The 25711-nt window shown below is 35.2% G+C and overlaps 1 protein-coding gene across 8 annotated transcripts in view; it reads left to right on the top strand.

Annotated features, from left to right (window-relative positions):
• The window catches only part of LOC150101193 (uncharacterized), a 178812-nt gene extending 153977 nt beyond the window's left edge, over positions 1–24835 (top strand). For 5 of the 8 annotated variants that reach the window (XR_016549122.1, XR_016549118.1, XR_016549120.1 and 2 more), the window contains 6 exons: positions 8745–8805; positions 15852–16013; positions 21839–21975; positions 22095–22183; positions 22347–22540; positions 24184–24835. Coding sequence is in view for 2 of the 8 variants with exons in the window: in XM_090401115.1 (XP_090257241.1) it covers positions 8745–8805; positions 15852–16013; positions 21839–21975; positions 22095–22148 (414 nt within the window). In the remaining 6 variants the exon portion in view is untranslated. The remainder of the gene's footprint in view (positions 1–8744; positions 8806–15851; positions 16014–21838; positions 21976–22094; positions 22184–22346; positions 22541–24183) is intronic. The other 3 variants (XR_016549123.1, XM_090401115.1, XM_090401116.1) reach the window with 3 other exon arrangements.
• The last annotated feature ends 876 nt before the right edge of the window (positions 24836–25711 follow it).

The following is a 25711-nucleotide window of genomic DNA, read 5'->3' as shown; positions in this document are numbered from 1 at the left end:
GATACAAAAATTAAAAACAGAGCAATGTATCATCTTTCAGGAGGTGAAGAGGCAGTATAACTCAACAGCAGCAGCAACATCTGATGAACCTTCTTATGCTTAGAAGGTGACTGTAAAGCAATGTCAGTTGAGATCCTGCCTTCTCACAACTACAACATCCCTGAAAGATATGATTTGTTTGCTGTTTCCCTAGAGCAAATTAAAGCATGGGGGTATATGTCAAAAATGGTCCCACTACATGAAAATAATCTTATTAAAAAAAATAATGGAATGAGCACCACAGAGGATCAAAGACATGCCTCCAGACCCTTTATTAGATGGCCTGTCAGTGGATAGTATGGATACCTCTGCTTTCCCTCACAAAGATAAAACAATATACCAAGTGCCGTAGAAAGAGTGGAATTTGACAATGTCTTGGATATTTTTCCAGATGAAGAAGAAGAAATGATGGATATAGGCCCTCTACAGTTCTCTAAAAAGAAAAAAATCTAAGACTTATGAAAAAAACCAAATTTATTTATTTCGTATGGGGTTTTCCCTTTCTTCCCCCATCTCTTAGGATGGGTTGAGCCCTTCCTAATGACTGATTAAGCATGCATTTTATAACTGTAGATTCGTGTGTGTTCATGTGACCAATTTGCCTGTTCTGAGGGACAAAAACCCGAGTTTCTGGGTGAAGAAACCCTCTACCTCCATATGAGACCTGCTACTCATCTTTAGTTGAAAGAGACCAAATAAAGGTTCCTCAGTTCCTCACGGCATTGATGGGAATTGAACCCAGGTCTTTCCAACCAAAGGGCTTTGTCCATACCGACTGAGGTACGTCGGTCCAGTGATACCACCAAAAGGATGATGAAAACATTCCTACAATGGAATTTTTGTGGATTTTGACAAAAATCAACATCATCAAGGTTTTCTTGCAGAAGTATAAACCAATCTTCTTCTGCCTGCAGGAAATGTACCTCAAGCTAAGTGGTGTTCAGCTCTCCATAATGTTAGCATCATTCATAAGGGCAGGACAGGAGATGGACCCTGCCACATGGAGGAGTCACCATCCTTGTGGGCAGCCATCCTCCCTTCCAGCAAATCCAACTTAACACTAACATAGAAGTAGTTGCTATCTGATTCTTACTTGGAAATATAATAACAATATGCTGCATGTACCTTCCTCTTGCTGCAGATATTTCTCAATATGACCTTGATGATGTCGTCTTATAGTTACCATCACATTTACTTTTAATGGGGGGGATTTAAATGCACAAAATGCTCTGTGGTAGTGCTTGCACAAACATCAGATGAAGAGTTGTTGAGTGTAGGCTCAACAGTAATAATCTATCCCTCCTATACACAGGAGGCAACACCTTCCATATGCCTACCCAAATATTCACTGCCATAGACTTAACTGCCTGTTCAACCTGTCTTTTTCCACTGTTTAAATGGGAAATTGATGACAATCTATTTGGGAGTAATTACTTTCCCATGATATCCACTTTTCTGCATGGGCAGCAACATACGCAACATACTACATAATGGATATCATGTTAGAAAATTGAGCAAGTTCACTGGTACACTTTACGTCTTGCAAAATTTAATGCTGATACAGTCAATCAAACACCTATCAATGAAGCAGTAAAATGTGTAATAAACTACATTGTCCAGGCAGCAACAGCCTCCATTCCAAGAACATCGTCTCATTTTCTACTCTATCCAAAGCCTTGGTGGAACTCAGAATGTCAGGCAGCCAAAAAGGATCAGCACAGAGCGTGAGGTATATTTCATAGATACTCCACAAACTTTATAACTTTTAAGTGTGCTTGGGCCCAACCACTTTGTCTGAGACATCAGCATCAAAAACCATCTTAGATGCAATTTACCTATTAATCAAATGACCAGTGCAAAAATTGTATTGGGGTAAAGTCTGGAAAATAAAAGGTAGATATATATACCAATATATATCTAAGGCAGATATATTGGTGGATATATAAGGTAGAAACAAAGGTAAATATATACCATTCATGGTTAAGAAAGCTTTCGCTTACAGAGCAGTGAGTGCATCTAGTATGAATGAGCTCAAGAGAAGATATGGCAGCTAGTTTGGGTGATGTTTCTGAATAATAATAATAATCAAATAGGCAGAAACATTGAAAACATCAATTGCATCCTGAATGGAGAACCTATAGAACAAGTAAATAGAACATTTCAGCTGTTTGCTGGCTTGGTTGGCTGAGAGGTTAGCATATCTGCTCTCCAACCAACAGGTCTTGCATTCTAATCCTGTTATGGACATGGATCTTTATGATTGTGTTTACGTGGGAGATAAATTCGGTGTGAGACCACCATCCTGCTTATTGGAGGCTTGAAGTGGCTTCAAAAAGTTCCATGTTTGGTCTCTAGAGCAGTGTTTCCAGACTATGTAAAAAAAAAAAAAAATCCATATAAAATACAAAACAAAATTATAAAAATTAATAAAAAAATAAAATAGAGTAAAAAAAAAAATCCACAGCCTACTCATGGTACTAGTATACTATAAGCATACAAGCTTTTGTGCGTGGGAACTACACTAAAAAAAAAAACTGTATACAGTAAAACCTCGTTTTTACGTTCCTGTAATTTACGTTTTCCTGCCATTTACGTCATTTTCTGTTGGTCCTGTCTTAAGGACTATTCTTACGATATATTGTTTTCCCGCCATTAACAGCTTGATGTGGACGTTATTTCCCGTGATTTGTGTTTTTTTCTCGGGTGACAATACTGATTTTCAAATTGATTTCTGCGGAAATCTGTGCATTTCTGTTCCCAGATGGTTGCTTTTGGCTGTAGTTTCGTTTCCGTCATCACGGTGACTTGCATGCTTGCAGCAGTAATGTAGTGATGAGCGATACCATGATTTTTCAATCGCAGTACAAATTGATATTGCAGAATTTCTGCTACGTAATTTAGTGTGTGAAAGTTGCTTTCAAGTTGCCTTGGTGGATTATCCATGTTAGTAATATGGAGAAAAAAAGACAGAAAATGTATTTCGGTAGAAGAAAAGATGGCAATTCTGTGACGTGTAGATTGGTATACCGGAACACGTGTGCATTTAGCAAAAGATCTTGGACTCTCATGTCCACTTTGAACACGATAGTAAAAAAACAGGTCAAGCATTGAACTCAATGCAAAGCAATCTGGTGCTATGTCAAAAAAAAAAACAAAAAGCAAAAACAATCAACAATTAAAGATTTTTTTAAATAGATAAATGTAAGTAATTGTAAATTCATTTATTTTCAATTATTAAATTTTGTAATCTAGTATGTAGACTCACATACTAGCAGTAAGTCATCTTTTTATATATATATATATATATATATATATATATTATATGGAAATAGACAAGAGAATTAGCAAACCATTTATGATAGGAAGTCAACTGAATAAATGTATATGGAATGAGAGAGAAATTAGTCAAAACACTAAACTATAATAAATTTAGTTTAATCCTTTATCCAAGTGTGAGCAAACAAAGTTTGCGCCTGAAAGTATCTTCAGGACTGGAGTAAGGTGGTACAACACCAGGGCAACTCGTTGCAAAGGTGGAGCAAGATACCAACACTCCTGTCTCAGTATCTCCTATAATGCAAAACACATCTCCTTGTGGATATGTCTAATGTTATGCATTACGCAAACTTTGTTTGCTCGCACTTGGATAAAAGATTAAACTAAATTTATTATACCCTAACCAAGTGAAAAATAAACTTTCAAACACTAAACTAGTTGTATACAAGAGTGTTCAAACCAATTTTAACTTATGAATTGGAGAGCTTGGTTAGAAATAACACACATGATCAAAGACTGGGGACCAGATATGAGAGTTCTGAGAAAGATTAGGGGATGAACAGATGGCATCAATTAAAGTATCATATTAAAAATGAGGATATTAGGAAAGAACTTAAGGCCATACCACCTGAGATTAGCTCTGCTAATATCAGATAGTGTGGCCACTTAAACAGAATGCAAGAGGAAAAAGACCCAGAGGAAGACCAGAGCTAGGTGGATTAATATGGTATAAAGAACCTTAGAAGAGAGAATTGTAAGATCTGATATTATTGCAGTTTAGACAGATAACAAATTAATAGATAACAACTATAAATACCGTGATCACAAAGTTGATTAAACGCTGAAAAACCGTTATAATACAGATAGGTAAATACATACTGGACAATAAACGTAAAGACTCGTGGCTGTCTGCAGTTACCAATAGAAGGTGATTGTTGATGAAGTTAAAATCTTTAATGTTAAAAAATTAATAAGAGATTTCCATGTGTCAATTATTGTCAGTGCTTGTTTTTTATTCAGTGATTTGTGAATGGATAACTGTAACAGATTCTAAAATATGGAGGTGTAAAATTCGATGCAGTAGGAATTTTTTTTTTAACTTTGCATCGACTTTTACAGAGGTCACAAATATTGTACATAGAAGGATATTGTAATTTAATACTGATTGTGGAATTTTGTATATAAGGTTTATATTAACTAGGTATAATAATTTTTGTGATTTGAAAAACCATACAAGTATGTAATGAAATGGTAGGAATGTTAAGCTGTGTATTTCAAGGGTAATGCCTTAGAAAGCGGCCCGTCATTTTAAATGGTTCCAATTTCAAAGAAAGAGCTTAGAAGCTTTGCTTGTAAAATGTAAAGTGCCTTCAATTGTTCGAGCTTAACCTAATACATGTCTCAAGGACAGTGCAACAACAGACGGCGAACAACTAAGGATCTCCCATGAATAAGATTGTTTTTGTGTGTTCTGGGGGAAACAGAAGTAATCAACAACTCTGAAGGTCACATCCCACTTTGCGCAGGAATGTTAAGAGTTCTTAGCCCTTAATCCAGGGTCAGCTAGAGGAAGTATAAGAAGGGATCCAGAAGTATCGAGAGAGATCCAGAGGTATCCAGAGTCAGCAGATCCAGTATGTAGTAGGCGGAGGCAGTATGCAGTGATGCAATGGCAGTATGCTGTATGCAGAGGCAAAAAATGAGGAAGGAAGCAGGTATGCAGAAACACAGTTTCCTCTCGTAGTGTCTCGGAATTCAGCATCGCAGGTCCGTTGGACATCCGGAGAGAAGTAGGGAAATGTCTAATGAGAAGTCGAACCATAAGATGCATAACGTCCCGGGAATTCTTCACAATGCGATGGTGCTAAAGGAAAGAAGCCCACACAAATGTTAAGGCCCAGAACGGAATAGCAGGTTGGTGAGATATGCTCCAATCCCCGAAAATTTTCCACGATGTGACGGAGCTAAAGAAAAAGAAGCCCGTATGAATGTTGAGGCCCAGGATGGAAAAGAAGTCAGTGGAACCAGATAAGAGATGAAAGAGCCAGTTCAGATATATGTGTCAAGAGAAGAACTGTGAGTATAACCTTTATGTATATGTGTCAAGAGAAGAACTGTGAGTATAACCTTTATGTGTATGTTTAACATTTCGGAAGATTGACTGATATTTGGCAGGACATTTACATTTGTGTGGTTATAGTGTGGTTATATGTTCCAGACTAAGAGGCTAAAGAAAAATTGGTATAATTTAGATATGGTATACTTGTTGTTGGAAGTATATATATATATATATATATATATATATATATATATATTCGGCGGGACATATATAAAGTTAAGTTGTGATAATTTGTCCTGGACTAAGAGGCTAAAGAATAGTTGAGATAACTTAGATATGAGAAACTTGTTGATTGAAATATATATGTATTGCTTGAACAAATTAGTTTTAGGATAAGAACATAGATTCTTATATGATAGTGTTGCTGCATGTTTATTATGTATGTACAATGTATGAGATATTATAATTCTTAGCAGCAGAACGAGTGCGATTATAGATAGGTGTATGATAGTATTGTTGTGTAATTTAATGTGTGTGTATTGCGTGAGACTATAATTCTTAGCTTTTAATTTTCTGAAGAGCCAATTCATTTATGAAACTGTATTATTGCATCCTAGTTTAATAAATATGTTTGTTATGTTAAACAATGTGTATTCACCAATCCTTATTCCAATGCACTATTTCTAAAAAATTACGAACATGTGAGCGAAGATAAATATGAGTAGCCACGACTGTCAATAACGCATGAAATAGATATGGAGAGGTACTGCAAGTAATTTTAATTATATTTAATACCCATAAAGGGGGATCTTGGTGGTGCAGTCATAACATTAAATAAATTTTCCAAGGTTCCCAAGGTATTAGAAATTAGATAACTTGTAGTAACTTAAGTAAAAGTGTAAAAAGTAAAGTAAATAGAGTATATATAGAGAAAGTAAAGATATGTAGAGAAATTAAAGTAAAAGAAGATAGAGTAAAATAAAGTAAATAAGTAATAGCGTAAAGTATATAATGGGAACAAGAGACCCTATGTTTACAGAAGAACAGTTTTATTTTATGTAAGGCATAGTTGAAAGGTTGGTATCAAATGTAGTCTTTGTATTGGATATTCTGGTTATTGGAAGTGTTCAAAAATAAAATCTTATCAACTGTTTTCTTGAAATAGCTATTTAGAACAAAAAATTAGAGAAAGTCTGGAGTTCTTTCTTGAGTCAGTCATCATTTTGAATAATAAAAGCTATTCTATTCTTTAGGAAAGTATAGAGCAGCTCTAATGGAGAAGTGAAGTTTATTGTCTAGCATTAATTTATGTATTTGTAACAGTTTTTCAACTCTGTGATCTTTGTATTTATAGTTGTTTTGATATCTTGGCCACATCATGAGAAACAGCAAATACCAACTTCTACAAACTATTTTGATAGGAAGAATTGGTGGCAAAGGAACTAGAGGAAGAAAAAGAATATCATGGTTTGACAACATCAAGACGTGGACAGGAAAGAGCAGTGCGCAACTGCTCAGATTAACACAAGAGCGCAGTTTGTTCGCCAAGATGGTCGCTGACCTTTGATAGAAGATAGCACAATAAGAAGAAGAAGTCCTAAGTTTGTGTGTATTAAGGAATGGGTGATGTCAGTTAGAGTGAGGTTTATTTATCAAAATGCTTTATTGACACTATTACACGAACATATATATATTATATGAAGTATGAGATCAATAAACTAGATTCTAAATGTCTCAAATGTATAAAATATAATTTCATAGAATGAAATTATATTTCATTTAACCAATGAGTTAGATACAGTTCCTTGGAACAGTATTAGCAGGTTCATAGCTCCAATCAATGTTTTTGTTAATTCTTGCAGTAATAGAATAAGAAGGAAATTTAATTTATTACAATGACCTTAGATGAATAGATAGCTGCCTTTACCTTTAGATAAAATCATACCATTGTATGACTTTATCCAAAGTCACACACCATTGCTTAACACATTCAGAGAAATCTGTTTTAGGAAAGATTTTAATTATGCTGTAACTTTGGATTATGTTCTAAAAGTCGATTTTTTTTTATTTATTCATTATTGAGAAAGGAATTAGTATCCTCAAACAAGATGTTGGCAATATTATCAGACCAAAAACCGCTATGCTGCTCCTTTCTCCATGATTTCTGAGATGTAATATTTCAGCTGTGGAAAGGAAAGCTTTACTCTCTCTTAGAAAGAACAGGAACATAGTAATCTTAAAAGCTGATAAAGGGAATACAACAGTAGTTTTGAATACATTTTAAATTTATTTATTATAATAATAATTTGTTATAATAACAATGTTATAATAACATTGTTATAAGAATAATAAAAAAGTCTGCTTTCTGATACTTCCAAAAACTTACTCTATTCTTGGTTGACTCGAGAGAAAACAATGTACTTAAAATGTCTAAAACTGGTCCCCTCGAGAATTGCTACAAAAGCTCAAGTCATTATATCTTCTTCCTCCATGACTTTATGGGTTGCCAAAAATTTACAAGCCTGATGTCCCACTGAAATCTATAGCAGATAGCATAAACTCGACTGCTTTATGTCTTGTCTAAGCATTTTGCTAATTTTCTAAGACAGGACTTAAGGTCACCTGAATTTTACCTAAAATTCCTCCCATTTTGTTCAAAAACTATACAGTTAGAATCTACTGACATCTTGCAAGTCTTGATGTTGTGTCCCTCTTTATCAATGTTCTGTTGATGATATGTTAGATCTTCTTAAAGACTTCTTTCTGCCTATGTGTTTGGTCAAGTTTTTTTCAGTGGAACAATACGTTTTACAAATAAAAATTTGGACTTGCTTTGTGTAGGTGTAGTTTCCCTCTCTGCTCCTTCTGCTGACCTTTTCATGGAGAATTTTGAGAAGATTTTTCTAACAGAAACATGTCTAAAACCGGCAGTATGATGAAAATACATGGATGATATCTTTATTTGGAAACTTGGTCTTCCAATACTGCAACAATTTCACCATTCTCTTACTCTTACAAACCTACTTATTTACAATAAATTTACAGCAAATTTACATTAAAGCTTGAAAAAGATGATAAACTCTATTTTCTTGATTTTCTCATTGCTAAAAAGCTGTTGAAAGTGGTGCTACTTTTAAAGTGTATCGTAAACCTACACAATGGGACATTATCTTCATGCCTTCATTCATGATTCATACAGAAAGAATGGTATGTGAAAGAATATTATTTTAAGATAAACAAAATAGTTATATGAGAAATCAACTTTTTTTGTTTTTAGTATATCCATCGACATAATTTAATTTTATTATTATTATGAAGTAATCTTATATTGCATGAATTTGTCTAATTTATTCATGATATATTTCTTCAGATATCTTTATTTCCAAGAAAGGTTCAAGGTCTGGTTTTACTGCTACTAACATCACCTGAAGGTGTGTACTTTTCATTAAACTTTTTTTAAATAAATCATTACTGCAAACTTGAATTCTGAATACTGTTTTGCATTTTCAAATTAGCTGTAATTGAATTGTCCTCTGGGAACTTACAGATTATTAAAAATAATAATTGTTAGAGAAGGCATAATTTGAAATGTGTGCTGAAAAAATTATGCAAAACAAAAAAATTATTATTTCTTCTTATTATTATTACCTTCAGGAAGTCATTGAGAAACATCCATATCACTCATACCAGCTATTACACCTATTCTTGAATTCATCCACACTATTTGCACTCAAGATCTCCAAAAGCAATCCATTCCAATCACACACTACTATATGAGAGAAAAATCTAGCTCCTCCCATCACACTCTGAATTCATTCTCAATTTCTGTGGATGCCCTCTCATTCTCTCTGCACACCTCTATAAAGTTAAAAATTTAACTAATGGTTATACAATATATCCTTTTCAGAAGTCTGTAAATCTATCTAATCACTCCTCTTTCTCTTATTTGTTAGCATCTGCAGTTCACAAATCTGTCCTCATAATCTGCATTCCACAGTCTTGATATCATTTTTAATTCTCTCTTCACTGTATCTGCATTACTTCAGAAACCAGGACAAGATCTGTAAAAAAAATAGTCCGGATGAAGTCATACAAAAGCCTTATAAAGAGCAAAAATGACTTCCTTATCCTTGTATATTTCATCATTTCAATTATTCCTGAGCTGTGTTTACAATCTTTGCTGAACAGTCCTTGAAATTCAACTTAATAAAACTTCAAGATCTCATGCCTAATAAGTTTATTCTTCTAGCTTAATCCCATTAATATAATATGACATTGGGCATCTCTTTGGATTGAATGCATAGCTTTATTAACATTGAGTTGACAACCATTTTTGACCCCCCCCCCCCACACACATCCAGCCTATTCATTCTGAAAGTGCTGCGTGTCAGTCACATTCGTGATTACCCTGCCTGTCTTTACATCATCACCAAACAGCTGTATGCCACAAATCTAATCCTTTTCAGTATCATTAATGTAAAGATTGAATACCAATAGACCAAGAATGGATCTCTGTGGTACACCAATGGTCACCTTAAACCTTGCTGATTCACCTTAACCATCACCACTTTTTTAATACAGTTAGTCAGTCAGCCATCCTTTTCTTCTTATTATTATTGCACTTCCATGGAGTCGGCAGACTCATCGTAGGAGGTTCATTCAACCGACAACATATTTATCATACCAAATTTTAAATCCTTAACACTCCTTGCATTAACAATACATTCTGGTAATGCATTCCATTCACTGACAATTCTCCATGTAAAAAATCTACTCCTCACATCCCTCTTCACCACACTCTTTCATAATTTCTAGGGATGACCTCTGGTTTTTCCCCTTCTACTCCTTTTTATAATCTCATCTGGATTAATCTGATAAAATCCTCTCACTAACTTAAATGTCTCTATCATATGACCTCTGTTCCTCCTATCCACCAAACTCTGCATCCATGTTTTTCCAACCTCTCTCTCCATATCCAGCAGTCCAAAGTCTTGATATTGTCTTAGTCACTCACCTCTGGACCCTCTCCAGTGTCTCCACATCACACTGAAAACCAGATGACCAGATTTGAGTAGAATAGTCCAAGTGTGGTCTGACCAGTGCATTATACAGTGGCACAATCGCTTCCTTATCCCTACATGTTAGAGGATTCTTATCATAGCAGTATAAAATCTCTCACAGGAAATTGTTATACAAATTCTCACGATTGCTTTTATATAGGTTCTAAATCATGTAGAAATCAGAATTTTTAAAGTTTTTCAACTATATAACAATTCTACTATTAAGCTGAAAAAAAAACAAAAAAAAACAATGTATATTGTAAGTGTATGTGTAACAGAAAATAAGGGATTAGCCAGGATTACGTTTGACCCAGTAAGAACAACAGTTAGAAAGGGCATACAAATGTAGAAAATTGCCGCCAAAAACGAAGGTAGCTTAAGTGACATCATCATGTACGCAGAAGATCTGGGGAGTTATAGCCAAAGAACAAAGAATGAACAGAGCCAAAAAAGGACTCTAGGCTCTTGGAGCTCCGACACACAGGCTCTCTCTCTCTCATGTTTGTTCATGTGGAGGCATGATCCCAGGTGCGGGGGGGGACCTAGGTGAGGCCGCTACCATCCGATGTATTTCCAGTAGCCGCCGAATGCGCTACTTATGTGTGGAATTCAAGGCGTCAACAGTGGTTCGAATTTATCGAAGGAGATTCAATCCACATTGTCCTGGAAAACTGCCATCTAAAGACCGCCAAGGGCCGTCCAAATTATAGCCAGCACCCATGAAGAAAGGCAAAGTGTAGCAGAACTTATGAAAGTATCGTCCAAGTTGTTAGGACTGTATATGAAACGAAAATGTGAGTAATGTTACAGTAGTTGTACTTGAGATTGTATGTATGCTTACTGAGGTTAAATTGTAATTAGTCAACTATTAAGTTATGGGAATGGAGAGAGAGAGAGAAGTTAAATGCTAATCTATGAATGCTTAAATAGAGTGTTTAGCTAAGTAAAATGTAAGAGGCAGCTCAAGATAACTAAATGATATCAAGTGATATCATTTAGCTATCTAAATGAGCAAGTGATATACCTTTAAGAAGTTTTGTCTGATATTTGTCTAAATGCATTGTATAATTGACTTAGCTTAAAATAAACATTTTGTTTGTGTAAATCTCTTGCCTGATCTATTAGCCAATGCACTGTTTCCAAATAAATATCGAACCTGCGAGCCTGATTAAAGTAAGAATTACCACGACTAGCTTTTAAGGAGTTGAGTATATTAGGATTCAGATTTTACATATGTTCAAACTTAAATTCTCATGATGTATATATAATTTAGAGTGGTGCAGTCGAAAAGCAAATAAATTTCTCTAAATTACACAGTGTGGCTGTTGGTAACCTGTTATAGTGGACAGACTAAAAACCAAGGGTCCTTCACTAACAGAGTGAACATACGTGAGATTAGAAAGGATTAATTGCAGGCCTAAGATAAGCTGATTATTGTTAAGTTGAATTAAGTATTAAATTCACCCGTACATGAGAAATGAGTAGAATTTAAGGATAATTTTAGTAGACAAGGAAATAAACCAAATTTAGGAGAGATAGAGTATAAATTAAAGTAGAGAATATATTTTACAATGGCACAGCTGATATTAATTTACAATGGCCCAGTTGGCAGGATTTAATTCATTTAATTAAAATTGATTAATTGTGGATTGAAACAGTTTTGGAAATAGATTAGGAAGTTAGAATTTAAGAAATTGTAAGGTTGTAAATCATGAAAAGTGACATTACCAATTGTGACTCTAATAATACTAACATGATGGATGACAAGGAGGTCTTTAGAACTGTGAATCCACCTTGTCATCCCATTGTTCTCTGGGGACGATAGTGATGATGTGCTTTCATTTTTTGGATTTGTTGAGGAATTAAGGAAGATGCGAAAATGGTCAGACCAGCTTCTAATCCTTCTTAGGAACAAGCTGGTTGGAAAATCCAAGAATTTCTTAAACTTCTCTCCCATACTTAAATATGTGCATATATGAGAAAGTAGTAGAACTTAAGAGAAATTTTAGTAGACAAGGAAATAAATCAAATTTAAGAGAGAGAGAGATAGAATATAAATTAAAGTAAAGACCATATATATATTCTAAAACGCAGCAGTCGACAATTAATTTACAGCAGCACTACAATGTGCAGCCTTTGCAACACTAGCAATATGCCCACTAAACTTCAGTTTACTGTCAACCATCACTCCCAAATATCTAATCTCATCCACTTCCTGCAGTATGGCACTGTCGATATAGTACACAGCCTTATATTTCTGCTCTCCAAAATGCAATGCCTTGGACTTATTGATATTAAAACTACAACTCCCACTCTTTTGTCCAAGTAAAAAGTCTATTCAAATCTTCCTGAATGGAATTAACATTAGCAGTGCTACTTATAACTCTTCCCAATTTTGCATCATCAGCAAACAACTGAAGATCCCCAGTCAGTCCATATGATATATGATTTACAAACAAGTTAAACAGCAGGGGCCCAAGAACAGAACCCTGCGGCACACCACTAGTTACCCTCCTTTTTTGAGACGTTGCCCCATCATTCTCAACCTGCTGGTATTGTTCAGCGAACTGATCTCTGATCCATCTAACCACTATACTATCTATTCCGATCCTGCAGCTTGAACACCAAGTTATCTTTTAAAGGCATTTGCAAAGTCGAAGAATATCGCTGTATATGATTCTCTTATCTAACACACTCTGAGCTGTGTTTACAATATTTGCTGGACAGTCCATGGACTTATCCATGGTAATAATTTATAGTCCGGTCCCACACCCTCCAACTTATGCAAGAGCGTTACATGCTATATCCTGTCAAAAGCTTAGTTTAAAATAAGTTGTCAGGTTATATTATGGATTATGTGCAAATATTATTGCATCCTTCTTAAATCCTTTAATTTCCTTTCTAATAATAAATTTAATTTAATCCTTTATCCAAGTGTGAGCAAACAAAGTTCGCGCCTGAAAGTATCTTCAGGACTGAGGTAAGGTGGTACAACACCAGGGCAACTCCTTGCAAAGGTGGTTTTACAATCCACCTTTGCAAGGAGTTGCTCTGATGTTGTACCACCTTACCCCAGTCCTGAAGATACTCCACCTTTGCAAGGAGTTGTCCTGGTGTTGTACCACCTTACCCCAGTCCTGAAGATACTTTCAGGCACAAACTTTGTTTGCTCACACTTGGATAAAGGATTAAACTAAATTTATTATACTCTAACCAAGTGAAAAATAAACTTTCAAAATCAATTAATTTCCTTTCTTTATGAATTTCATGTTTACTCAGACTAAAGCATAAGACTAATGATTGTATACCCTCAGCTCTGTGCCACTATTATTTCTTGGGTAGGGTATACAGAGATGTTTTTTCCCATGAATACTATCAAATCACTAATAACAGAATTTGAAGTATAAAGCTCACTGAATATCCGGTCTGTACTGAACATAGATTGTGGTAGCATTCTGTTCACTGATACCTTAGTTCTACAGTTTGCTGTTTCATCATGAAAATCCCCAAAAAACTATAAAGTATATATTGGAAGTAATAGTAAATTTACATTAGCAGTAAAAAAGTTTCACTAAGCTTCCAGATTCCTTAAACCGTGCTGATTCATACCTTCTCCTCCATTATCACTTTTTTGAATACAGTCAGCTGATACAAACTTCCAGAACTTTCACTAAAACGAACACTATTGTAATGAATCCATTAGTATAACAAACTGCTATTCTGTAACTTTAAGAAATTCATACAACTCAAATTTTATCATATCACCAGCTTCCTCTGTCATTTCTGCTTTTGAACTGCCTGCACCTGGTGGTTTTCGATTGTTTTGCTGAGCAGAGCATGTTTGCTCAACAGAACTTTCCCAAATCTACAAAACTTAAATGAGTTTTGTAGATTTGGTTCCTTGCTATATTCCTGTGATTTCCCAATTGTTTGTCTTAAAGTGAAAATCTGATCCTGACAACCCTCTATTTGGACTGAACCCAGCTTATTCTTCTCTAAGCGTTCCTTCCACAATTTTTCTTAACCTTTTCTGATATTTGATTTGTAGAGAAATTCCTCTATAATTCTCCCATTCAGCTTTATTCTTATAGATGGAAACTATCACAGCTCTACTCCAAGCATCTGGAATTTGATCCTCTGACCAGGCAGCATTCTGAATTATTATTATTACATAACTCCTCCAGGGAGTTCAAAGACTCATCGAGGGACAGCACCTATGCTAGAACTCTCCGTCTCCACCAACTGCAACTACCTTCATCATCTACACCAATGCCATCTACTGCCAACTGCCACCACTAGTAATTTCACAGACAATCGCAAACATCCATGCCCCCGACAGGATTCAAACCCGAGCCTTTTGGCTGGAGAGCAGATATGCTAACCACTTGGCCAACCAGGCCGACTTTATCCATTATTTAGTGCTTTATCCATTATGCAGTGTAGAACTGTTAAGCTTTTATACCACCACATTTGAGCATTTCTTATCATCTACCTCAGCTGCCTTTTCACATTTCAGGTTTTTAATGGCTTTTCTACTTCAAGTATTGTGATATATAATATATTCCTGATTGCATTCCTGTTGAGTATTTTTCTACCCTTGCTGTTACTGCTTGTTTCAGCTGTCTTTCAAAGTAAAATCACTCCAATCATCTAGAATATCTTTTGTCCTCAGTTTTCTTCTTCTTATCTTTAATTCCTTTTAGAAGTACTGTTCCTTCATTTCTGATCTTTTTCAGTAGCCTCCGACATATTTTACCACCTTTCTGATCTTTATTTTCTATGTTTTTACCTAAGTTTTTTGTGTTTGAAGGAAGCCCTTCAAACTGTGTTCCACGAGAAGTTCTCCTGGAATTTGTCATGAATAAATATTTTATAGTGGAAATATTCTGAGGAGAATAATATTCGTGAATGTGTCGAAAAGCTGACCCAGAATGCCTAATAACATATGTGTAGCAAATGTCAGTGACCAATCGGCATATTTTTAAACATGGAAATATTCATGAATTATCGTCAATTTTCACACATAGAAATCTTTCAACAATTGGGAAAGAGAATGCCACTGTTTATGACCGATCATAAAAATTGCCTGCAAGCCGATTACAACAGTGGGTGGCGGCATATCCTCTGTTCTCAAATCTGAAAGAAATAACATCTGTGTTGCAAATGTTAGTGACCAATCAGCAAGGAAGTATAAAGAAAATTTTTAAGCTGAAATTAAAGATCAAGGAAGTCTGTACCCAGTTCTCAAATCTAGTAATACTGAATACTTTCTTCGCAAGTTCGTATTGTAGGGTGAAAGTTTTGAAACCGTAGTGCCGTGATTTTTTAAAAGTAATAGGCCTGCAGATTTAAATTTTAATATGAATAAGAGACAGGGACTTTGTATAATTTTGGTATTAAGAAATCTCTTATTGAAGGTGTTTGTGACGCAACAGATAGTGAGTCATCCACCACCACTACCCTTGTGATCCATCCACCTAGTGAGTCATCCACCACCACTAGCCTACAAAGTGATCTCCAAGATGTACAAAAGGAGAGGAAAACTACCAGCACACAGAAGAAAAAGTCTGCATTCACTCGTAAGTACTTATAATATTATAAATTTTATATGTCAATGAAAATCAGCACAAACTGATTTAAATGTAATTTTATATTTGTCAACATATCACATCATATACATAAGTGTACTAATACTCTTTATGATTATGCCATAATTAATTATTAATATTGTAATGTGTTAATAATTACCATATCTGCCGGCATATAAGACACTCTTTCTTTGAAAATAGATCTGAAAAACATGGTGCGTCTTACATGCTGATACTCAGTTTTTTATTACTTTCATTTCTGGAAATTTTCTCTGTTCCGAGTTACACAATTTCTTTCTTGCTTCCTTGTGGTGTGTGAGAGCATTCCAGTTATATAGAGTTCATGCGCATGCACTGTCATTGAAGATCACAGCTGTGTTCCTGTTCGTTTAAACTTTCCAATTGTTGTCGTGGTTGTTGTGAACGGTGACAAATTTCTGCTGTTAAATTTTCTCCAAATTTCTTGGCAAATTATGGCTGAAAAATGTCGGCATTGCTACAATATTGCATACCAGCTATGTGTGATTGCATATGCTAAAGAACATGGAAATAGGGCTGCAAAGAGTCATTTTGGGCCACCCCAAACTGAGAAAATGATAAGAAGAACTTGGATAAAGTTTTTTTCCCTAAAAAATGTGTACAGAAAAGGGGGTGTGCGTCTTATATGCTGGCAAATACGGTAATTAATAATTATTAATGAATTAATTATTACATTACAAAATAACCAAGGTGTTCCGTTAAAATTTCAGGATTTGTGAAGTGTTCCGTCGTAGGAAAAGTTTGAGAAATGCTGATCTAGATCAGCTTTTCTCACCCTCTTGTCTATCACGGACCAGTTAAATCTCAGATAATTTTTCATGGCCTGGCAATATAAAAAGTACAAAAAATATGTTGTAAGAATATATAAATTGCACATAAATCTTAGTTTCTTTCTGAATCCACCAATTTTGTTGGATTCAGATATATATCACTTAAATAAGCTAATTTTGCGATCCACTCTGTGTCTGAAAAATATGCTGAGAGTGGAGACTTTCTCTCAATCAGGAATATTTTTCCTTCTGTTCTTAATTCAAACAAACTGGTTAGTACTCTACCACAGGCTATTTTTTGCAGACCAGTCAAATTTCTTTGCAGACCAGCCGGTCCATGGACAGGCAGTTGAGAAACACTGATCTAGATGATTTCACACAGGGAAGAATTATTGGAAAGTTTGATAAAGGCTGCAGAATTACTGATATTGCCTCAGAAGTTGGAATCTCACGTAGCATTGTATTCAGGCTCTGGGCAGCATTTCAAACCAATGAAATGTGTTTCAGACATTTGCTAAGAGGTTGCCCATACTGCACAATGGAGCATGATGACAGATTTTTGGCTATAACAGCAAAATGTAATTGACGCACCAAGACAGGTCAGCTTGGAAGTTGGCTCCATTCAAGTACAGGTGCATGGATATCTTGACAAACTGTGGCAAATGGTCTGCAACAAATAGGTCAATAGCCAATGCACTTGTAAAAAACCTTTACAGGTGCATTACGTTCGGAACTGTATATTAGTGGCTACTGTCGCCTTCTAAATAGTCTCCTTGTGCATTTATTCACTGGTTTAGATGGTGTTTCCATTCTTGGAAACAGGCCTGGCACTCTTTTTCTTGAGCTCCTTTATCGCATTATGCTGGATATCAGCGATGTCAGAAAATATTTGTATTTTAGTGCAGTCTTCAATTTTGCAAACTGCCAGAAATTACAGGGAGCTAAGTCAAGTGAATAAGCAGGATGGCCTAATTCGGTAATCAATGTTTCGGCCAGAAACTCTTTACAATGAGCACAGTATGGTTTGGTGCATTGTCGTGATGGATGATCTACTTGTCAGGCTACACTTCAGGTCTTTTTCTCTAAACAGTATCTCGTAATGTTTCAGCTACTCTAAATAGCATTATTGGTTGACTTTTATCCCTGTCCAATGAATTCATAGTGTACTTTCCCCTCCCCTCCTTGTGATCAAAGAAACACACCGGCATGGTCTTGAACTGCAAAAGTGAGATGTGTGCTTTTTTTGGATGTAGTGAACTTTGGGGTTTTCCACTGCATGCTTCGATGTTTGGTTTTGGGATTGTACTGGAAGCACCGGGTTTCATCACTTGTAATTACTCTCGGAACCATGCTTATTTGCAGAAAGATCAGTCGCGACTTGAAGCCACCACTGCTTCTGTTCGTCCATCAAGATCTGAGGCACAAACTTTGCAGAAATCTTTCGTATACCTCATTCTTCAGTTAAAATTACCCTGACTGTTTCTCGAATCATTTGCAATTCATCAGCCATTAATAGCACACTTAATCATCTGTCGGACCATACCAAATCTCGCACTCTGTTCACATTTGCATTCGTCATTTTTGTTTTTGGCTGCCCACTTATGGAGATGTCGTTCACATCTTCTTACCCACCTTTCGATCTCTTATGTCACTCAAAGAAACTTGACTTTTTCAGAGCATCCAATTCCACACCATATGCCACTTCCAACAGCTCCAATGCTTCAGTAGCAGTTTTGCTGATTTTCACACAACATTTGATGTTAACATGCTGCTCCAAATTTCGATCATACATTTTTATGCCAAAGTTTACACACAGATCTCTATTGTTTTTGCAATAGCCAACTAGCAAATGGCCCTATCTGCTTGAGGTTTGCATACGCATTAGTTAAATGCGTGTGCAAACCTCATTGTACAAAGTGCATTGTGCAAACCTCGTGTACAAAGACGATTACAACTCCAGCCAAATCATCACACAGATAACACTATGCAGCCGTTCCGGGAATTAAATTGTCACACCTCGTATTTCAATTTTAAATCAAAGGACAAACATTTAAAATGAAAACACTTCAAAATTGAAATTACTATAAATATAATTGCAGGCTTCCTTCTGACAGTTTCAATTAGTTATTTATTAGTATAACTTGGCAATTGATGGTATTTCGAATTGTATAGTAAATTATTTTTTCAACCTAACCAAACCTAGGGCGTGCACGTACAGCTTATTTTAATGATTTTTCGGACACATACTATGCTTTACCCGTTAATGTGAACATTAATCAGCTAAAGTGAGAAATATCTTTCTTGTACTTTAACAACATGATTCAGTTAATGTTGACAATAACTAGGGAATGTTAACATTAACATCTTTCGAACATTTGTGTTGACATATAAATATATATATATTTGTTTTGTTTTTCCGTGCTGTTTAAGTCGCCAACAAGAATCAGTTTTTATTCCTCTGTTTAAGTCAACTGTGCTCACTCTGTAATACCAAAAGTATTCTACTTTTTAGCTATTGATATGGAATAAGTGATAAAAGTTTTACTTTGCAATAAAAGTAGAGAGTAAAAATTTTATTTGTATACTAGGGGGCACTGCCCCCTGGCATCTACAGCACCCAACCCCCCCGTGTTTGGGACTGGTAGGTTGGTTCTCCTTGAATTCTGATGACTTGAAAGGGGGTCCCCTCTGAGTTTCGGACTGGTAGGCCGGTTCTCCTTGAAAATTCTGATGACTTGAATTTTGAAGACTCGAAAGGGGGGTTCCACTCCCCCATCACCTACTGCGCCCAACCCTTCCGAGTTCCAGACTGGTAGGTCGGTTCTCATTGAATTCTGATGACTCAAATTTTGAAGACTTGAAACTCAGGGTAGTCGAGTTTCAAAAAACATTTCAAAAAACGTGACACAAAAACGTTACATAGAAATTACATAAAAAGGCTTATCATTTTATATACAGTATATAGGGTAGATATAATTGCATACATAGTTGCTTTAAAATGTTGTTGGGGGGATTCTACAGATAGCCAAATATTCCTGAACCTAGAAAGAAGTCTCCATTGACTTTCTAGTTTAACGATTTTGCATTAAATTTATTTATTTTTTATTTGTTTACTTATTTTTGTTAAAATTTTTTTCCACTTTTTGGTTGTATTATAAATTAAAGATGCCAAGAAATTATATGAGGGTGGTCTGAAAAGTTCTTGGCCTAACAATGAAAAAACGAATTGATAATTTCAAAATTATTTTTATTTTTCAACATAATCTCCCTTAAGACTAATACATTTACTCCAGCACAATTGGAAGAACGACGGTACATTGTGCCCTTCGATTGGATAAGGCCTGAGTTCGATTCCTGTCATGACGGGAGGAATCTTTATATGGACTTTTTCAACTGAAGGTGAGTTAGCTGATCTCATATGGAGGTAGCAGGGTTTTTCATCCTGCATACAGACAAATTGGCCCTTCAGAACAAACACACGCAATTTACAGACAAAAGATACTTGTTGTGGTGGTGGGCGATAGATGGCGCTGATGTAGTTGATTGGTAGTGAGTTAGCGATTCTCAGTAAGATCTGCAAAATACCCCTCTACAACTGCAATCTTATCTTGATTCGAAGAAAAATGCTGATCAGCAAGGAAGAGTTTTAGTTTTGGGAAGAGACAGAAGTCAGAGGGAGCCAAATCAGGGGGGGGGTTGGATGTTCCAACAATTCATAGTGCAGATCCCTTAATTTTCCCATTACCAAAACACCTTTGTGGGCAGGTGCATTGTCTTGATGAAAGATTTTTTTTCTCTTCTGCAAACTGGGTCTGTTATCATGACTTTTTTCATCCAGTCTGGTTAAAAGATCAGAATAATATTCCCGAGTTATTGTTATACACTTTTCAAGATAATTAATAAACAAAATGCCTTTAGCATCCCAAAACACCAATGCCATGACCTTTCCTGCTGATGGAACCAACTTTGTCTTCTTTGGTGCTGAACAACCGGCTTCTGTCCACTGTTTTAATTGCTGTTTGGATTCTGGTGAATCCAAATCTCATCCATAGCACTGAATCAGTTTTATTTTTGTTAAAACGCTCCAAGCACTCTCCAGAGATTTTCATGTGAGTGCGTTTTTGATCTGCTGTGAGCAAGCGCGGCACCCATCTTGTGCAAAGCTTTTTCATTTGCAATTCTTGATGCAAAATATGTCCTACACGCTCTTTTGAAATGCCTATAGTCTCAGCAATTTCACGCACTTTGACTCGCCAGTCATCCAATAGCATATATCGTGCACTTGATCAATGATTTCTGGTGTTGTTATATCGTGCACTTTTTGGATGTCCTTCACGTGGATCATCTTCAAGGCTGGTACAGCCATGTTTAAACTTGGCAGCCCATTTCTTAATTGTTGCAAATGAAGGAGAAGAGTGCCCATTGAACTTCGAATGAATTTCTTTTGGTGTTAAACCTTCTTTTACAAAGAATTTTATAACCGCATGATTCTCAATTTTATTCATTTCAAGGAATGCTGACAACACTTTTGCTTTGGACAGCTGTATAAAAAATAATACTCGATAGAATGACTTGCAATTTCACATGGATGCTTATGACAGATGTATCAACTTAGAAAAAAAAATGCCAATAATGTTGCCATCTATGGTTGAGGCCGATAACTTTTCAGACCACCCTCGTATTCTTGGTTTCATCCTTTATCCAAGTGTAAGCAAACAAAGTTTGCACATAAAGTAACTTCAGACAGGACAACTCATATATAGAGGCTTCATATATATATAATATATATAATGGCTTCACATCAATTGTCTTAGTATCCCATAATGCAATGCACATATCCTTACAGTCTAAGGCAATTGATGTGAAGTCATTAGGCTCTATATATGAGTTGTACTGTCATGAAGTTACTTCATGTGCACATTTTTTTTGCTTACACTTGGATATAGGATGAAACCAAGAATATAATTTCTTGGCATCTTTAATTTATTTTATTTTATTTTTTACCAGAAACAACAAGAAAGGTACATATTGCATATTTTAGGAGTTTTCCATTACAGAAGCATACTTGCAATGATGACCTTATACTCCTTCTACTTCTTTTTCCTAACTGGTATGAGATTGTTTTAGGATCTGCAGCAGTCAATGTAAGTTGAAAAATTAGTTGTAGAAACTTATTAGAATTTCATATCATAAGTACATTTTAATGGAATGATACCTCTCTCTAACACATGTCTACTTATATTGCGGTGACTCTACACTGAAGCTGAAAGAATGGCTCTGTCTCTTGAATGGAAAGATATGTTTGCATCTTGTTTAAAACAGCTGGAACCCTTTTAGAAGTTGTTTACAGAAGTGAGTATATCAGTTTCATATGGAGCTAACATTCTCTTTCCTCCTAGTTTCTCCTAGCTGGATCAAACAACATTCTTTCCACATTGCAAATTAAATTAGTTCTATTGTTTCAAATAAACTAACACAACTATACCTTGTTCAAGATTTTATTTTATTTTTTTAGTGATGATTTGAGCAAGAGCAGATTAATGGGAAGGAAAGGATTCTTGGTGGGATTTTCTCTGGCATGAGATATCAGAGAATCCCAAAATAAATGCACACCAAACATGGGGAGACAACTTGTAAAGTGTAGTTTGGACAGTTGAGATGGAAATGAGTTGTTGAGGTCATGAAGTACGGTTCCATTAGAAAAAACAGGTATGGTTTGATTGATTGTAAATGTTGGTGGTGCACATAGTTTATATTACTGTTAAAGCCGGATGCAGAATTTTTTTTTATTTTATATAAGAATTAAACTGTATGTTGTTGGATTTTTGTTACTATTTTTTTGGGGGGGGGGGGAATGTTTGTGATCTGCTGAAAAATTGCCTATCATTGGGAAAGAAGATTTAGATAAAGAGTAAGGACATGCAGTGGGAGTCGAAAGACATACAAACTTGTTGCCCACATGTGGTCTCTGCGATGTCTTTTGCATATTGCCTACTTCAATTCCATCCATGCATGATCTGGCAGAGGAAATAGCAGCAGGATTAATCACTTGCTGGTTGGGAAGTCTTCTGATTCATTACTATCAGGTTTGATCCCATGTATTCTCTGGAAGATGGGTGTGGAACTCTTTTATTGCTATAACATTGAGTGGAGGAGAATCTGCATCCTTCTAGTGTGTTTGGCATGCTCTTGAAGAGGCATCACCCAAACTTTCAGTGTAACAGAAATACTTTCATTACTGGCAAACAAATTATTAGTGATTTACATTTGTGATATTATATGTGTGTGTCCTATAAGTTTCGGAGTGGAACGAATAACGTATGATCCTTGAAACTCTAGGCATGCATATGTGCATTTATGATGGCATAATTAAAAAAAAAAAAAATTGTGTGAAGGGAAAGAGATTTGTTTGTGAACCATAAATAACTAACCAATAATAAACAGCTGCTATGTATATTTGCTACCTCAGTAAATAACTATAAGGATAGGCTAATTCAATTAACTAATAATATTGATTAGGTGTGGCAGGAATACATGTGGGTTGATGGAGCAGCAAATCATCATGCAGTTTGTCATGTGTATTTCTCTGTTTAATTTTTATTTTGCATGGTTTTCTAAGAATTTTCCTTTATCCACTGATGATTAGCATACACATTTTACATAGTAATAGATAAATAATATACGTTCATCATTTGGAATTATCCACTCTTTTGCAAATTCTACATTTATTTTCCTTCCCTTTTTTTTGGCAGTGGCTCTACTGTCTTATCAGTAATAAGGCAGTAGAGCTGTTCTTACATATGCTAGTATTATGGTGTAGATCAACCACTTCTTATAATACATAGGATTCATTGTTATTCAGGAATGAATTTTTATTACACCTGTTTCCAAAGACTGGAATAAAAATGTTCTCATTCCATCCTCAACAAACACTATGCTGCAGAAACTAGAAAAACAAGTACAATTGACCCTTGAACAACACAGGGGTTAGGGGTGCTGACCCTCCGTGGGGGGGGGTCATTTCACAGCTTGCTTTTACAGCATATTTGTAATTTGTGTATATCACTAATCAATGAACTTAGTATCTTTACTTTGTATGTGGGTGTGAGTGAGTGAGTGTGTTTAATATATACAAGAAAAAGATCTAGGTAAATTTGTGCTGTTAATAGTGTCTTATATAAGAACAAAATATGAGATCTGAAAATATTGAGACCATGCAAATAACATATTAATTTGTAGTATCACAGATCCCTTTAGGATGATCTTTATATTGAACAACCATCTTCTGTTTTATATTTAAAATGCCATATTTTTTGGTTTGTTTCTGATTATGATTTTTAACTCTCTTATAGGTTCTCACTAGGTGATATTGTTGCTGCATATTCTCCAGCACTAAACTCATTACAGAAGCTGTGTGTTACATATAGAAAAATTATTTAGTTCACTATATTCATTATGGAAATGAAAAAGTGAAAAAAATACTTCCTCTCAGTAGCATACACCAGTCTGCTCATTCTCCTGTACTCATTTGTAGACAAAGGAATGTCAGAAAGTGAGATGAACAGTTTAATTGTTCCATATAAGAAGTTTAAGGTGACTAATATCTGTGATATGCAACATGGTTTGTTTCCAGCTTTCAGAACCTGATGGCAAAGTTATATCACAAATTGAAGCTTTTCCGTTGTTTCATAATATAATATATCTCTTTTTTTCTATAGCATCCAAAAGTACATGAAAGAACAGATCTCACAGTTTCATTAATTTACAGATAAATATAAAGTGTATCTGTTTACTGTATTGTTTGACACAAAATTGCCCTTTAAGACACCAATTGATTGTTTCAATTCTTATAATTAAAATGGAATAATTTAATTTTTCATCATTAAACAGTTTGTTAATATAATACTATTTAAAAAACTAGCATCTGTAAAGATAAATTCCTCTCTCTTTCCTTTTAAAAATCTTTATCATGTATAACTGTTATGCATTTTTTTTTTTTTTTTTTTGAAAATATGTGGATTAATAAAAGAATTGTTACATTTCTCTGTATAGTTGGTATTCTTAAATTTTGCATGAAATTTATGTGAAAAAGTTTTCTTGACTTTAACTGCCAAGTCATATGTTGGATTTCTTTACCAGTATACTATCAATAAACAACAGAGTAATAAAGTGAAGAAATATGCCAAAATAATCGTGCACTAACCATTGTTTTGGAATATATTGAGGTAGAATACAGATCTGATGGATCATCCCTTGGTGGATGTACTACTACTGCTCCCTTTGTCTAGTGACATATTTTTGCCTTACAAAATAAAAGAACAAAATAAGAAAAAAAAAAAATTGATATATTTCTTATTTTACTACTATGGCAATTTCTTTTGAAATATTTTCAGAAATTTGTCATTTTCATTTTGATCATGAAATCATACTTGAAAGACATCTATCCAGCAAAATGTAGGCTTCTATGAACTTGATCCATCTCATGATACCAAGATTAAGCTATTGATAGTATATGTCACTTTCTGGTTGCAATATACTCTTCTGTTGTAGACCCTTTTTTAATATTTATCCCACCACGAGAGCTACAAGAGCCTATAGCATATAAGTGCCATTGCGAGATGATTGAAAAAGAAATTTATTGACATTTTCTTAAATTGCTGGAGGTTGAAGTTGTTGGGAAACATGTTATGAGGAAGAGGCAATGCAGGTTCAATGTGTTTTCAGTTGTACTGAAAAGAGATGTTGGACAGCTGCTGCTAGTTTTACAAGCCCAGAAGCAAATGGAGGACCGATGTTTTTCCACTTCACAAGAGCAGTGACCATGGAAGGACCTGTAGAAGAGATGGCTGAGCTGAAACAGTGCTTCTGTGAGATAGAGGT

The sequence above is a fragment of the Typopeltis vanoorti genome, chromosome 12 (genome assembly GCF_054136105.1).
Source record: "Typopeltis vanoorti isolate ZY-2024b chromosome 12, IOZ_Tvanoo_1.0, whole genome shotgun sequence".
Taxonomy (NCBI): Eukaryota; Metazoa; Arthropoda; class Arachnida; order Uropygi; family Thelyphonidae; genus Typopeltis; species Typopeltis vanoorti.
Note: the sequence above shows the minus strand (reverse complement) of the source record. Positions and strands in the feature narration are given on the sequence as shown.